A 15,296-nucleotide genomic window follows, 5' to 3' on the forward strand; every position below is an offset into this window, starting at 1 on the left:
GGGGGGGCAGTTACTAGGGACTGAACCCAGGGGCACGCTACCATTGAGCTACATCCCAAACCCTTTCTATTTTTTATTTTAACACAGGATCTAACTATGTTGCCCAGGCTGGTCTTGAACTTGTGATCCTCCTGCCTCAGCCTCCCAAACAATCGGGGTTATTGGTGTGTGCCACTACACCCAGCTGGAATTTTTATTTACATATCTAAAACTTTACATATATGTATCCCCGCTTAGTCTATAAGACCTGAGGACTCAAACTTGTCTTAGATATCTTTATATTCAAACTGCTTAACAGAGTATCTAGAAATAATCAGTGCTTAACAAAGGCTCTCTCTCTCTCTCTTTCATTTTTTGTGGTGCTGTTGAACCCAGGCCTCATGAATATTAGTCAAGCACTCTAACGCCAAACTACATTCCCAGCCTAAAAGGTGCTTTTTAAATTTAATTAAATTAGAGCTTTTTGTCAACTCATCTGGAGTTGAAGGATGATTACTTCTTTTGAGAATGGCATTTATTATTTATTCTGTTTCTTCCTTCCTTCTTTGGGATAGATAGCTATAAACCTACGCCAAAAATTTTCAGGTCAATCTTGTCTGAGTGGCCACAATGTCAATTCAAGTGTGGGTAGGAACTAAAACTTTTGGCTGAGTCATGTTCTCTAAGTACTTTCACATATTTTCTGTCTAATTATCTACAGAGAATTCTATATCCCAAACATGTAATCACCTCCTTGTCACTCACCTCCTGTAAGAACTTGTCTGCACAGAGATCAACTATCAGCACCTATGGAATAAAGGAGTCAGGCAAGTTTAACCAGAGACACATTCACAGGCAAATACATTAGGCACTGCTAGATCAGGAGGGGTGAGAACAATTTCAAACAGAATTGTCTTGAAGTTGTAGCCCATTTAAATTAATCCATCAACAGATTGCAAAACTACTAATAATAATGGCATGCATATTTATAGACTAAAAGAGACTTAAAAAGGGTTAAGGCAACAGATTAGTAGGGTAAGAATAGTCTTTTCAATAAGTGGTACTGGCACAGGTGGTTATCCATACCAAGAGGGGGAAAAATGAAATGACCCTACCTTACATTGTATACAAAAAAGTAAAAATACCCGGTGGATTAGATGGGCACAGTGGCACACACCTGTAATCCCAGCAACTCAGAGGCCAAGGTAGGAGGATCACCAAGTTTGAGGCCAACCTCAGCAATTTAGCAGGACCCTAAGCAAATTAGCAAGACCCTGTCTCAAAATGAAAACTAAAAAGGGCTGGGGATGTAGCTCAGTGGTAAAGCATTCCTGGGTTCAATCCCCAGTATGGGAACAGGGGCGAGGGATAAAAACAAAACAAAAAAGAAAACAAACAAAAAAGACACATCATTTTGGAAAGTGAAAAGGCAAGCCTCAAAGATACTGGTTTCCAGAATATAAAAACGCATCAAGGCTGGGGGTGTAGCTCACTGGTGGAGTGCCACTTAGTGTGTGTGTGGCCCTGGGTTCCATCCCCAGCACCACACATACAGACACCTTACAAAGCAGTAAGAAGATAAGTAATCCAGTGGAAAGACAGACAATACGTTTTATAAAAGTTGATATTCAGATAGCCAGTAAACATATCCCGACAATAATCAAGGAATGTAAATTGAACTAAAATGAGAAGAATATTACCCACCTACCAGATAACATTAAATTACACAAACTGATGATAGTGTTGACAAGGACATGGAGCAATAGGAACTCTCATACACTATTGGAGGGAGTTTAAATTGGCACATCTATTTTGGTAAACAGTTTTACTTTATTTATTGAAGCTGAAGATATGCTTACCATATCTTCAATTTCCAAGTAATTGAATTTACAAGCATATACCCATATGACTGAATGCATGTGTGTGCCAAGGGTCGTGTGTAAAAATGTCCATAGTAGGATTATTCATAATAATGTCAAGCTGAAAACAATTCAAATGTTCATCAACTATAGAATAGATAAGAAAATTGTGGTCAATTCACACAATAGAATACTATACACAATCTGAATGACCCAACTAATGTTAAACTCATTAATATGAATGAATGTGATACATAAAATATTGAGCAAAAGAAGCCAGACAAAAACTATACTATATGAATCCATTTATATCAAGATTAAAAATAAGCAAAGCTGTATTATACTGTTTAAGGATGCATGCCTATGAAAAAACCCAAGTAAATGAATACTATAAAAGTCAAGATCGTGGTGACCTTTTGTGTGGAATGGGGAAGGGATCAGAGATTAGAAGAAGGCATGCTGGAGACTTCTAGGGTGCTGACACTAACTCCATTACTATAATGTGACATTCCATTCCAATGCCATGTTATGGAAGTGTTCATTCACTCTGTGACAATTCACTGTGCTGTGTATTTTGTTTAGGGCACTTATAGATACATATATAATCAATCTTATTATATTTGAAACAATTTTTAAAGTTAACCAAGGGTAGTTTTTGAATTTGACTTAAATATGACAGCGTAATATATTAATAATTCTACCATTCTTCAAGAGCACTTAGTTTCATTTGTTAGTGCTCTCAGATTTTTCACAGGTGCCACTTATTCCATCTTACCTCTTCAATGGGTAGATCCTGGAGCTGTGGTAAGGAGCAAGACAAGATTCCAATGAGGAATGGAGTGGGCGAGCACACAATGTCAATCATAGATGCTGGCAGGACCGGGATGTAGGTGTGCTGCCAGGTGAATGGATACAGTGTAGCAACCACAGCATGGCCACATTTCGACAGGGTGCTAGACAGAGGAGAAAGCAAATGTTGTTACACTCAGAGCAACCCAGGGAAGGTGTTCCAGACATTATGTTCAAGAATTACAAACAGAGGCTGGTTACAACTTGGTGAATACTCATTAATTTTTGCCATTCTATTCAAAATTTTAATTTACTGAAAATATTTAATATCAACCTATTATGTTGATATTATATATATATTGATATTTTATTATATAAATGTTCCCCCCCAAATTATCAAGCTAAAAATTAGTGTGCAAATAGAAAAGCAATACTAATTTTTTAAAATTTTTGTAGTTGGTGTTTGAGAGTTGAGTCTTGCTATGTTGTTGTCAAGGCTGGCCTTGAAGTCCTGGGCTCAAGTGATCCTCCTGCCTTACTTTCTCAAATAGATAACCACAGGCAAGAACCAGACTAGTAATACAAATCTTTAACGACAGTTTAAGCAAAAATTCATTTTGAAAGGAAATCTATTAACCCCAAAATATCATTGTTATAGACTAATGTAAATGGCTATCTAGTTAGCATTTGGAATTATTCATGTCTCTACAGCATTAGGTAACTGAGAGGCTTATTTTAGATTTTTTTAAATATGCCCAAGTTTTAAAATAGAAAGAACAACAACAGCAAAAAATGAAGAAATGTAAAAAACAAAAGAACAAGCACCAAGGTAAACTAACATTTTTCATTTATTTCTTACCTTAGGCTGTTAGCGACAAATATTACCCTCCGCTCTAAGAGGAGAGAAGCACAGACCCGGATGAGATGACACACGCTCAGGCACTTAAAAAGGCATTCAAAGTCCACATGTTCCAATCTTGAATCTAGTGGTCGGCAGAGTTCAATTGACTGAAATGCAAGAATTTGAATCAGGAAAGCTGATGTTGGAAAACAACCCATAATGGCAACACTAATAGATACTCTCATTCTTTTACAAGTTAAGTTCCAGAAAGAGGGTCTGCTACAAAGTGTTTGTGAAATTGTCTACACTAATCCTAAGATCCTATAGCTTTTTTTTTTTTTTTGCTATAAATTTCTGGTCAAAACTTTATTCCATCTGAAAATAACATGGATAATCATCATTATCGCACTGAAATTGTCACTACAGAGGGATCTAATCTAATCTAGGATTACTTTGGGTCTTGGGTTGAGGTTCAACTATTTCAGAACAATGGATATTTTCCAGTGCTTTATGGGAATAAAAATATCATTTACAGTTTATGAAAAGGGGAAACTATTTCTTTAAGTTCCCGGAAATTCTCCCTATAGTACAAGGCCTGCTCTCTGGTAGCTATGAAATCTTTTCAAAATGAGCTAACTTACCCCATCTCCAGCCCCAGGGAGGTAGCTCTTAACTGTGATGGTACGTCCAGGAGCTGGGAAAGGAGCTTCCATGACACTTCGCATGAATGGATAAACAAGGGCAGGAGACATTTCTCTTCTCTTCTCTACTTCATCCAGAATCTACACACGCAATGTATGTTATTTTATTTTGAGCTCAGTTCAAAGATAAAAGAATCCTTCCTATTGTCGGAACTGTCAAACTTGGTGTATATATCTGAATTTACGATAGATAAGCTTCTGAAAGCAATAAAATTTCATTATAGCATCATGTCTGTTGAGGGTTTCTTTACAATCCTAAGAAAAGTTACTAACAAATCAGATTATTTTTAGAAGATGAGTCCCTTTTCATTTCACTAAGGAAAGGGCAAAGAAGGTAACACTGAAAATGATATCCTGCAATTTGGGGTCTAGGAAAAACATGAGAGAAGAAAGGAGATGCTTCAGGCCACAGTCTTTAAAAATTGAGTTTTAGCAAACCAAAATGAGAATAATACAGCTACACCCACAGCCCCTGTGGGGAACCTTTCTAAAATAATTTGTCAAAGTCTTAGTGTTTCTCAATGAAGTCATCAGCAACAAAACTTTCTTGGAGAGAAGAAAGGATATCAATTTTCAGAGAGTCCATTCTTCACTCACCTTTGAAAAAAGATTGAAGCAGCCTAGGCGACTAACCATGCAGTAGACCTCCGGGAGTCGCTTTCCTTTGCCTTCTGGCTAAAAGAAAAAGCAACAAAGACAACAAAAATCAAGCAGCACAAGTCTTTACTAATTCTGACTATTAATATTCTTTTAATATTCTTTTTGTGACATGAGTCTTACTATGTCACCTAGGCTGGCCTCAAACTTCTAGGCTCAAGCATGCTCCTGCCTCGGCCTCTCAAGCAGCTAGCCTACAGGCATGCACCACTGTGTCCAGCTTCTTTTAACATAAGTTCATACAGAGAAGGATCTAAGGGTCTTATCTTTAGTGAACACTGAAAGATAGGAAAAATGCCAAAAATGATAGCTTGATGTATTCTAAAAATGACAGCATAATTTACTCTAAGTTAAGTGTAAGCACTTACAAGAAGAAAGCCCTCAAATGGCTGGTGAGTAACTCAAAGCTCCATTGATTGGCTCCTTGTACTCCATTCCTCAAATATATCCACACTGATATTCAGCCACTATGTTAGAAGTTACTTTATTATAAACAAATAAATTTTTTAAATATCTTTATTTCTATTTATTTATTTTATGCTGAGGATCGAACCCAGGGCATCATGTGTGCAAGGCAAGCACTCTACCACTGAGCTACAACCCCAGCCCAACAAATAAATTTAAAAAAAAATCCATACCCTTTCTATTCTATTCTTTCTATTCTAGAACTAACTAAACACATAAATTATATTCACGGCTAATCTCCATCTTGCTGTTGTTATGTAAACTTAATATAATTTCTTTTAAACACAGATCACTGAGTAGTCCTCAGACGCATCTAGAGATAGTGTTTCTGAAGTCTATCTATGATTCCTTGACCAACTCACTAACACAAATCTGGTACTTACCAACAGCTTCTTACAGTAACCAAACCACCGACTTCCATCTTCACCAGTCAAGACAAAGGAAAATGTTTCACTGAAAAAATAGCCAATAGTTATTCTGAGATAAAAACAACTGCTTATGACATTCCTCATGGAACAAACAATTGAAAATTAGGGTTCAACAGCAGTCATTTGTGATATTAAAGGAAGCATTAATATTACATTTATTTCAAGTCATACTCCTCCTGAGGAATGTCCAGGCCTTGAGAATATCTTGCCTTGTACTGGAGTAAGCAAACAGGTGTAGGATATGCTATTGGTGCTGTTGTCCCTTCTAATTTTTTATTTATGCAATCTAGCTATGAATCAATCCATTTTTATTTTATTAAATGTCCAATTTAGTCAAATATACAGGTAAGTGATAAAGGATTTCAATATGCCATTTCTCTCTTGCAAATTCTTCTATTTAGCTGTGAGAGGCTACATGGAACAGTAATAGAAGAAAAAAATCCTTAATCCATACAAATTAATAGGAGAGTCTGGGGCTATAGCTCAGTGGCAGAGAGCTTGCCTAGCATATGTGAGGCACTGGGTTTGATCCTTAACACCACATAAAAATAAAAAAACACATAAATAAAATAATTATTAAAAAATTAATAGGAAAAATATCAATTCCTCATTAGAAACATGGGCAAAAGACATACATAGATAATTTACAAAAAAAAGGACCCAAAGATGCCTAAGAAAGAAACTCAGTAATAATAAAGAGGTCCACATTTAAATAATGAATATAGATTTACATATGGCTCAAAATAAAGATTAGAAAAGAATATGCCAAAGTATTATAGTGATTATTTCTCAGTAACCAGATTGACAGTGATTTCTAATTTCTTCTTTTTATTTACTCTTCCATATTTTCCAAACATTCTGGAATAAACATCTTAACCTAGGGGGAAAAGCCAGACCAATCTGAAAGAAGCTGCTGTGTGGCTAGTGCTGCCACGGACAGCACTAGAGTACCGCAGCTTATGGCTGAGATAGAGAGCATAATCAGGCTAAACTGGCTATGACAGCCCTGCCAAGTCTGGAGGCAGGGCAGGGCCACTTAGGTAACAGCTGAGACTATCATATAGAAGGCCACTGGCATGTGACATGGCTCACTTAAGTATTTTCAACCTAAAAAGCACTGTTAATAGTTACAGGGTTCTTTTGTGTGTTTTGGGTTTTTTTGATATGAGGTCTCACTACATTGCCCAGGCCAGTCTCAAAATCCAGGGTTCAAGCAATTCTGCCTCAGCCTCCCAAGTATCTGGGACTATAGTTGCAGTACCACCTGGCTTAATAATTAAAATTCTGAATAAGGCAGTTATATCTATTTATAAGCAGAATTCAGAAATGATAATGGTTTATTAATTAAAAATGATAATTTCTACCAGGCACAGTGCACATGCCAATCCTAGTGATGATGCAGGAGGCTGAGGCAGGAGAATAGGAAGTTCAAGGCCAGTCTTGGCTGTCTAGTGAGACCCTATCTCAAATAATAATAATAATAATAATAATAATAATTGGGATGTAGCTCAGTGATAACAGCACACCTGAGTTCAACCCCAGTACCACCAAACAAACCAACAAAAACATGCAATTTCCTCTTTAATTCTTCCCTTCTCAAGTATACCCACACCTCACAAACTGTAGCCTCCCTCAATACAAGTTCCACAGGGGGAATGGTATAATCTAGGCTGTGGCTTTTTTATCCACTTGAAAAAGAAACAAGATGAGAACATTGTTCTTTTTTATTTTTGTTTCTAGGACTAGAGTCCCAAAGACCAAGTCTTTTTTCATTTCCTGTGCTCTCTGGGCCATTCCTTATTGTATGTAAGGTAGAACTATTTTCTTCATCAAAACCAACAAACCAAAGAGACCTTCAAACTTGTTTTCTCTTTGACCCTGAAATTACTGTCTTCTTTTTTTTTTTTAAACTTCTTTTTAAAAATATTTTCAGTTGTATAAGAACACAATACCTTTATTTTACTTATTTATTTTGATGTACTGCAGAGGATCAAACCCAGTGCCTCACATGTGCTGGGCAAGCACTCTACCACTGGGCTACACACCCAGCTCCTTTTTTTTCCTTTTCAAGTCCCATATAGGAAATGTTCTGATTCTGTTTCTTCCTTTCCTCCCACTGTATCCTTGGTCTGCCACAATGTTCACAAAGCTTTATCCCTAGTTCTACCCATTTCTCAAATACTCTGATTCTGTTTTGGCAGTCCCAACAAATAGAAATCAGATAAAGTAGCCCATTCACCTCTTTAGTTCTGAGGTTGGTGCCCAGTCCTTCGAATCAGGAAAACAAAATTTTGGGATAACTTTGAGCCTCTCTTCAGTGTCTTTGGATTGCTTAAAGCCATGATCACCCTGAAAAAGATAACAACATAGGTGACATTATTCTATGAAAGTAGAGACTAGAAATAAAAACTCAGCCTGGTCTCAGGAAAAGAGATGTCTGATAAGCCTGAGCAAATGTCTCAGTGTGGTTTTGTGCTTAACAAAACAGGAAGGCCAAGACTGAGAATCACGGAAGATGCACTGAGAACAGTTACTAAGAATAAAGAATCCTATTTTTACACAGAAATGGTGCTTGTGGAGATCCTATAATCTAGTGTAAAAAAGGTAGTTACAAATAGTTTCTTATCTAGGGCAGACTCTTAATTCAGGATTCACACACTAGTAGAAACCCAGTATTTTTATGAGTCAGAGACTCATTCTATAATATTACTAATAGCAAAAACCAAGTCATCTCAAGACATCCTCTAATCAATCATCAAGGGTGCTTTGAGAAGGCAGATGAATGTTATTTAGAAAAATGCTATTTTTAGAATTCATCCCATATATAATCATTTCTCTTAGCATATAATCTTTGTTACCTAATTACTGGTTTGCAACTTCCTGTAAAATTTTACCAAGGAAGAATCTTGTGTAAAAGTGGCATTGCATTTTAAAAGACAGTCTAAATTTAGTTAAACCAAAAGACATTTAGAAACTACTACTACCTGTCCTCTATAAAAATAAGCACATTAAGTCCAATTATCACATTACTTTTAGATTATTAATATCAAGCTCTTAAAAAAAGAAAAACATCAGGGCTGGGGATGGAGTTCAGTGAGACAGCACTTGCCCAGTTTGTTCAAGACCCTGAGTTCTATTCCCAGCACCACAAAAAGGAAGGAAGGAAAGAAGGAACTAATAAAAATATAGTTGTATCATAACCTTTAATTTTTACATTGTTAAAATATAAAAATACCTTCCACAGTCATTATCATCCAAGGTTTCCACAACAAAATCCAAAAGGATCAGGTCTTATAACTGGGAATGCCTACAGCACAAAGATGGTAAGTGACTTACTTAGAGATGTTCCTGAATCACTGCCAGAATTAACTGTGTCCTTATCTGGTTGAGTCTCTTAATTCAGACTTAGATTTCCCTTTCCAATTGTAAGACTAACTGAAACCAGGAAAAATAATTAAGCTCCTCTTAGTGGCAAACTTGATATCAAGCTATCTAGATAACCTTATTTTAGCCTATGTATTATAGTGCATTTTACTAAACAATGCTATGACTTTGTGCTTTCAGGCTAAGTGAAGGAATTTTATGAGAAATTAAACTTATGAGAAATTATGGATTTATTCACTGTAGGGATATTGTTGAGGCATTTAAAAAATAAGAATCCATGTAGAAAAATAGTTCTTAGATTCCAGTACAGTTGTGTTTCACTAATTTTTTTAGTGAAACACGTAACTCAGGGTTATAAATCCAAAGTCTCAAAGAGGATCAGCAGATAAATGAGAAGTGGTGCAAGTAATAAGCTAGAAAGTCAGTAAATGTCCTTTTTAAAAGGATAACTTATTCTTTTTTTTTTGGTACTGGGAATTTAACCCACGGTTGCTTAACCACTGAGCCACATCCCCAACCCTTTCCTACTTTTTATTTTGAGACCCTCTGCTGGGTTTCCTCCTTCGCCAGCAGCAGACCATGGGGCCACCATTTTAACCAAAAGCAGTTGGGCAACCCCCAGGGGTTACAGTCTCCATACTGGGATGTGCTTGGTACTTGGATACTTGGTACTTTCCACACTTGGAAAAGGCTTGCTTCCACTGAAGACATGTGGCGCTACCAGCCCACGGCAAGGCAGGAAAAACTGCCCCCATGCTTTGCATAGAGATGCTGCAGAGGAATGCTTGCCTGAGCCCACCCTCCCCCATGCCTATGCTCAAGTCCCTGCCAGGGACAAAAGAGGGCAGCAGTCACTCTACTGGGATGTAAAGGAAGTCAGACAGGATCCAGTAAACCAGGACAATCAGTAAACTCACCCCAGGAGGGCAACAGGAGGTGAGACCAAAGAACTGAAGCTTTAAGACCCTGGTACAAGCTGGGAACAGTGGCACACACCAGTAATTGAGGCTACTCAGGAGGCTGAGGTAAGCGGATCACAAGTTTGAGGCCAGCCTGGGATTCTTAGTAAAAAACTATCTCAAAAAATAAATAAATATATATATATGTAAAGAGCTGAAGATGTAACTCAGTGGTAAAGGGGCCTTGGGTTCAATCCCCAGTACCTCAAAACAACAACAACAACAAAAAAAAAAAACAGAACAAAATGTCCTTGGCACAAGTCCAACTGTCCTATCGGACTTCAATTAATAATAAACACAAATTCAAAGATAAAATTATTAAGCAATTCAAGATGGTGACTACAGAGCACTAAATCCCCCTCAGAGGGCCCTCCTGAGTGAGGGGCCTTATAGACTACACTGGCCCATGAAGTCTTGCTCTTTACTCGGTTTCAGTCAATTCCTGCCACTTTGGAATGCAGGCTTAGTGTTGCTACTTTTTCCAGTTTACATGACAAGGCAGAAATACAGATTTGTATGTGAAATTTGATTTGGGTAGAGGCTGAGGTACATCTCTAGCCCCTGAAATTTGATTTTTTTTTTTTTTTTTTGAGCTACTAGAGATTAAACCCAGGGTCTCTCACATGCTAGGCAAGTGCTCTACCACTGAGCTATGCCCCCAGTCCTTTTTTTAAAAAACTATTTAAAATATTTAATTTTTAGTTTTAGGTGGACACAAATGTCTTTGTTTTATTTTTATGTGGCGCTGAGAATCGAACCCAGTGCCTCACACATGCTAGGTGAGCGCACTACCACTTAAGCCACATCCCCAGCCTGCCCCCAGTCCTTTTTATTTTATTTTGAGGCAGTTTCTTACTAAGTTTCCAAGATGGCCTCAAACTTGCCATCCTCCTACCTCAGCCTCCTGAGTGGCTGGGCCACTGCATCCAACTGGAATATTTTTAAACACCTGCAACAAAAGTTGTTTGGTTTTTCTTTGTTGTTATTGGGGATCAAATCCAGGGGTGCTTTACCACTGAGCTACAACCCCAGCCCTTTCTATTTTGAGACAGGGTCTCACTAAGTTGCTTAGGGCCTTGCTAAGTTGTTGAGGCTGGCTTTGAACTTGTGATCTCCCGCCTCAGCCTCTGAAGTCACTGGGATTACAAGCATGCACCACTGTGCTCAGCCACAAAAGTTATTGATATTATTTTTATAAAAATACTAAAAGAACCAGAAAGAAAGAAAAAAAAATGAAGGAAGGAAACACATGTGCTTGGGTTAATTTTCTCACAGGCTCAAAAGGCTCTCTGAGAGCACAGACTAAGAAAACCTTTTTCAGTTGCACTCCCATCATCTAATCCTGGCAAACAGCAGGCACAATATTTAATTAAATGAATGAATTTTTTTTTTTTTTTAAGTAGAGTGAACCAAATAATAGTTTTAATAACAGCTATCATCTATTAAGTACATTCTTTGTGTCAGGAACTGCACTAAGCACTTTACTTATATTATCTCATTAAATTCTTACTAATAATGGGTAACATTATATAGAGTTCACTGCATGTCAGACACTGTTCTAAGTGCCTTATATAAATCAGCTCATTTAAACTTACTATATCCCAAAGGGGTAAATACCATTATGATTATGCCTACTTTACAAATGAAGAAACCAAGGCATGGAAAGGTTAAGAAACTGCTCAAAGGCACTGTGCTAATAGATGGCAAATACAGTGTTGGCTCAGAGTCCAAGCTATCAAGCAACACACTATTCTGCCTCTTATTAGGGATCAGAAAATTGAAGCTTTGTAACCTGCTAAAGATTACTAAATGGTGAAGCTAAAAATAAAAAATCTAACTTGGAGAAAGAACTAATTCTCCCCCAATTTCCATTTGCTTATAGTTTATGCCTGGTGAAAGATGTCATCAAAGTCGATTACCAGATCCTATAAGTATGATAAAAGCTGGTCGAGATAACAATAAACAAAAAGAAAGGAAATAAATATACATGGCACGCAGGAACCTTCCTGAATGCCTCTTGGCCTCCTTGTACCTACCTTACTAGGGAACTGCTGTATGACTTGGGGAATGTAGCTTATTCCTGATGCCTTCTTCTGTAGAGACACCACTACAAACAGTTCAAACAGCTGCTGTTCCTGCAATTCAATAAGATCCCGCTCCAAGGTCTGGTAGTGAGGATTCCTCTTGGAAGACTGCTGCAATTGTGCTAAGCGTTTGTGGCGATCTGTAATAAAATCACAGAGCAAGGGTTTTCCCCTGAGACCCTCTAGTCCCAAGGTCATGACCCACACAGGACCAATCTTCACAGGTTCACTGCTGAATGCACACTGACTAAACAATATGTGCCACACACAAACACATACACACCTACACCTATTAGGATTGACACACTCAGGGAAAAAGTGCAGACCCTTACAAGTGCCTAGGGACCCCACTCCACTTCCTGCCAGCAGAGAGAATGACACTGCATATCCCAACTGATATGCTATGTATGTCCAACACACACTATGCTATCGTACGGCAGCACACCAGAATACATGGAAAACAATAGACGCCACTGCTGGGAATGCCCGGAAATCAAGGGGGAGGGGAATACCTGATGAAAGAACCAAATCTTACAGAGCACAAGTACGAGGGATTAGTTTGATAAAATTGAAACAAGTTATTTTTCACATTGAAGAAATGTCCTTTTCCCTTCTTTCCTTGGTACATGTTACTAATAATGGATATATTTTTATATCAATAAATGGTGTTAAATTCAAGAGGAAAATAATGAAGTGGAAGAAGACATCCATATTAAAAAGCTATTCCTCAAAAGAATGAAATTTTGGAGGCAGACTATTTAAATAGTACATGGCAAATAAATAGTATATACCACCCCAACTGGATAGAATCTATTTTCTATTCTCATTTATCTCTGAATTTTTAATAATTTGGGTGGTGCATTTGCAGGACAAAGAATCTGCACACTCCAGAAATTTGTTTCTGTGTCATTCTGAGCGACTGACCAAAGGACTTAGCCTCTAACTTGTCTTTTTGAGATATGATGCATTCTTCCCTAAAAGAAGTTACACTGTACAATCACAAAAAACCAAAGGCCCAATGTTCTCCCTGATATAGAGATGCTAACACAATGGGGGCGGAGGGAAGAACAGAAGTTCATTGGATTAGACAAAGAGGAATGAAGGGTGGTGGTGGATGGGAACAGGAAAGAAAGTAACTTTTCTATGTTCACATATGAATACATGACCAGTGTAACTCCATATCATGAACAACTACAAGAATGGGAAGTTATACTCCATGTATATATAATGTGTCAAAAAATACTCTATTGTCATGTACATCTAAAAAGAACAAAATAAAAATAAATTTAAAAAAGATAAAAAAGAAGTTACACTGTAGATTAAAATACTAAAGACATTTAAAAAGTACCACTAGAAATGGCTCCTTAGAACTAATTATCCAATACATTTAGTGTTCTAGGCAAAGCTTTATGTACCCCAAAGGTTTGAGTTCAAGTTAAGGCCAATTTTAGGTCCTGTTTCTCATTAGCAATAGCACTAAATTAGTCATCCTTACACATCAAGGTTGAATCTGATGATGCTTTAAGTTTCATCTTCAGTCAGGCTTCAGAATGAAATACCTGAAGCAATTCAGGATAGTAGAAGGAACATAAGACTATTAATCATAAGATTAGAGTATCAGACTTGGAACTACCCTGTACTCAGCTTTAATAATTTACATCTCTTATTCTTCTAAGCCCAAGTTTCAGGCAGTTAAACAGGAAATAAAGAGCTTGCTTTGACAGTGCATTAAATGAAGACACAGAGTACCATGAAGTGCTTGGACAAACAGTGCCAGAAATGCATCGTGCATTCTGTACTCTAACATAAAGTAAACAGCATAATAATTTGGAATATAAGTGCCTATGAAAATAGATAAATGTGTCCTTTCTCAATGTCAGAGGTATTAGAGTCACTTAATAAGTATACTTGAGTTACTATGAAAAAAAGCAGATATTTGACACTAGGTATTTGTCTCAGCAGGTGACTCACATACTCTGTTTTGGCTGCCACGAAACTACTGTAGATATGTCTAGACATGCAGCTCTCTGCTGCTCCCCTAAGAATATTCCATCCTAAGAGCCATGTTGGTCTACTTCACTCCACTATGGGAGATTTCTAACACTGTAAATGACTGATGGTGTGCTGTTCAGTTCTCCAAATTGCAACAGGTTCTAAAAATGAAGAAATCACCTACAAAATAAAACTTCATGTGGGGAAAATCATGCTTAATTACAAAGGCAGGTGGTGCCACTCCACCCACAACCAGAATCATCACAAGAAAGGGAGCACCCCATTGACTCACTCACTCTTTGGCAGATATTCAGCATCACTTTCGTTCCCACTGGTTTCACCTGAAAAGAGAGGAAGCGATTCCATTTGTATTGTACAATAGTAGGAAGTACATGAGAATGAGAACAATATAAAACCTCCAGAAACCTGGGGACTTGAATTTTAGGAATAAGATGCTAAGCCTTTCTTTAAACCACTTAGTTATGTCACGTTAGGACAGTTGTCAAAAGAAACAGTAAAGCTGGGTTTAGTGGTGCCTGCCTATTATCTCAGTCACTGGGAAGGCTGAGGTGGGAGGATCACAAGTTTGAGGCCAGCCTCGGCAACTTAGAGACCCTGTCTCAAAATTAAAAATTTAACAAAGGACTGGGGATGTACCTCTGTGGCAAAGTGTCTGGGTTCAAATCTCAGTATCAAAAGAGAGAGAGAGAGAGAGAGAGAGAGAGAGAGAGAGAGAGAGAATGAATGAATATACAGTGGAGAATATAGTGGCTCCCCTTTATTTGCAGGGGATATGTTCCAAGACACCCCAGTGGATGTCTGAAACTGTGGACAGACTGAATCCTATATATATGTATTTTTTCCTGTTCATACATCCTAAGAGAAAACTTAATCTATAAATTAGGCATAGTAAGAAATTAACAATATACTATAATAAAAATGTAAATATACTATAATAGCAATATATTATAATACATTGTAAGATGTAAGATGACACAATGTCTATGTGATGAGATGAAGTGAGGAGAATGAGGTAGGCGCTGTGATGTATCATTAGGCTACTACGTAAGGATGACTTAACATAAGCACTGTGATCCAAGGACAGTTGATCTCATAACCCAGAGGCTACTGATTGACTAACAGATGGGTAGTGTACCC

At 37.5% G+C, this 15,296-nt stretch overlaps 1 protein-coding gene across 4 annotated transcripts in view; it reads right to left on the reverse strand.

The window, feature by feature from the left end:
- Dennd2c (DENN domain containing 2C) overlaps positions 1–15,296 on the reverse strand; it is a 78,611-nt gene that overhangs the window by 9,918 nt on the left and 53,397 nt on the right. For 3 of the 4 annotated variants that reach the window (XM_015502148.2, XM_048814545.1, XM_048814546.1), the window contains 9 exons: positions 14,435–14,479; positions 12,099–12,286; positions 7,959–8,068; positions 5,675–5,744; positions 4,767–4,844; positions 4,110–4,250; positions 3,487–3,635; positions 2,614–2,791; positions 745–786 (listed from right to left, as the gene is read on the reverse strand). In XM_015502148.2, the coding sequence (XP_015357634.2) occupies positions 745–786; positions 2,614–2,791; positions 3,487–3,635; positions 4,110–4,250; positions 4,767–4,844; positions 5,675–5,744; positions 7,959–8,068; positions 12,099–12,286; positions 14,435–14,479 (1,001 nt within the window). Of the gene's footprint in view, positions 1–744; positions 787–2,613; positions 2,792–3,486; positions 3,636–4,109; positions 4,251–4,766; positions 4,845–5,674; positions 5,745–7,958; positions 8,069–12,098; positions 12,287–14,430; positions 14,480–15,296 lie in introns of all 4 variants that reach the window. The other variant, XM_048814547.1, reaches the window with a different exon arrangement.

This window comes from Marmota marmota, unplaced genomic scaffold (assembly GCF_001458135.2).
Source record: "Marmota marmota marmota unplaced genomic scaffold, marMar, whole genome shotgun sequence".
Lineage (NCBI taxonomy): Eukaryota > Metazoa > Chordata > Mammalia > Rodentia > Sciuridae > Marmota > Marmota marmota.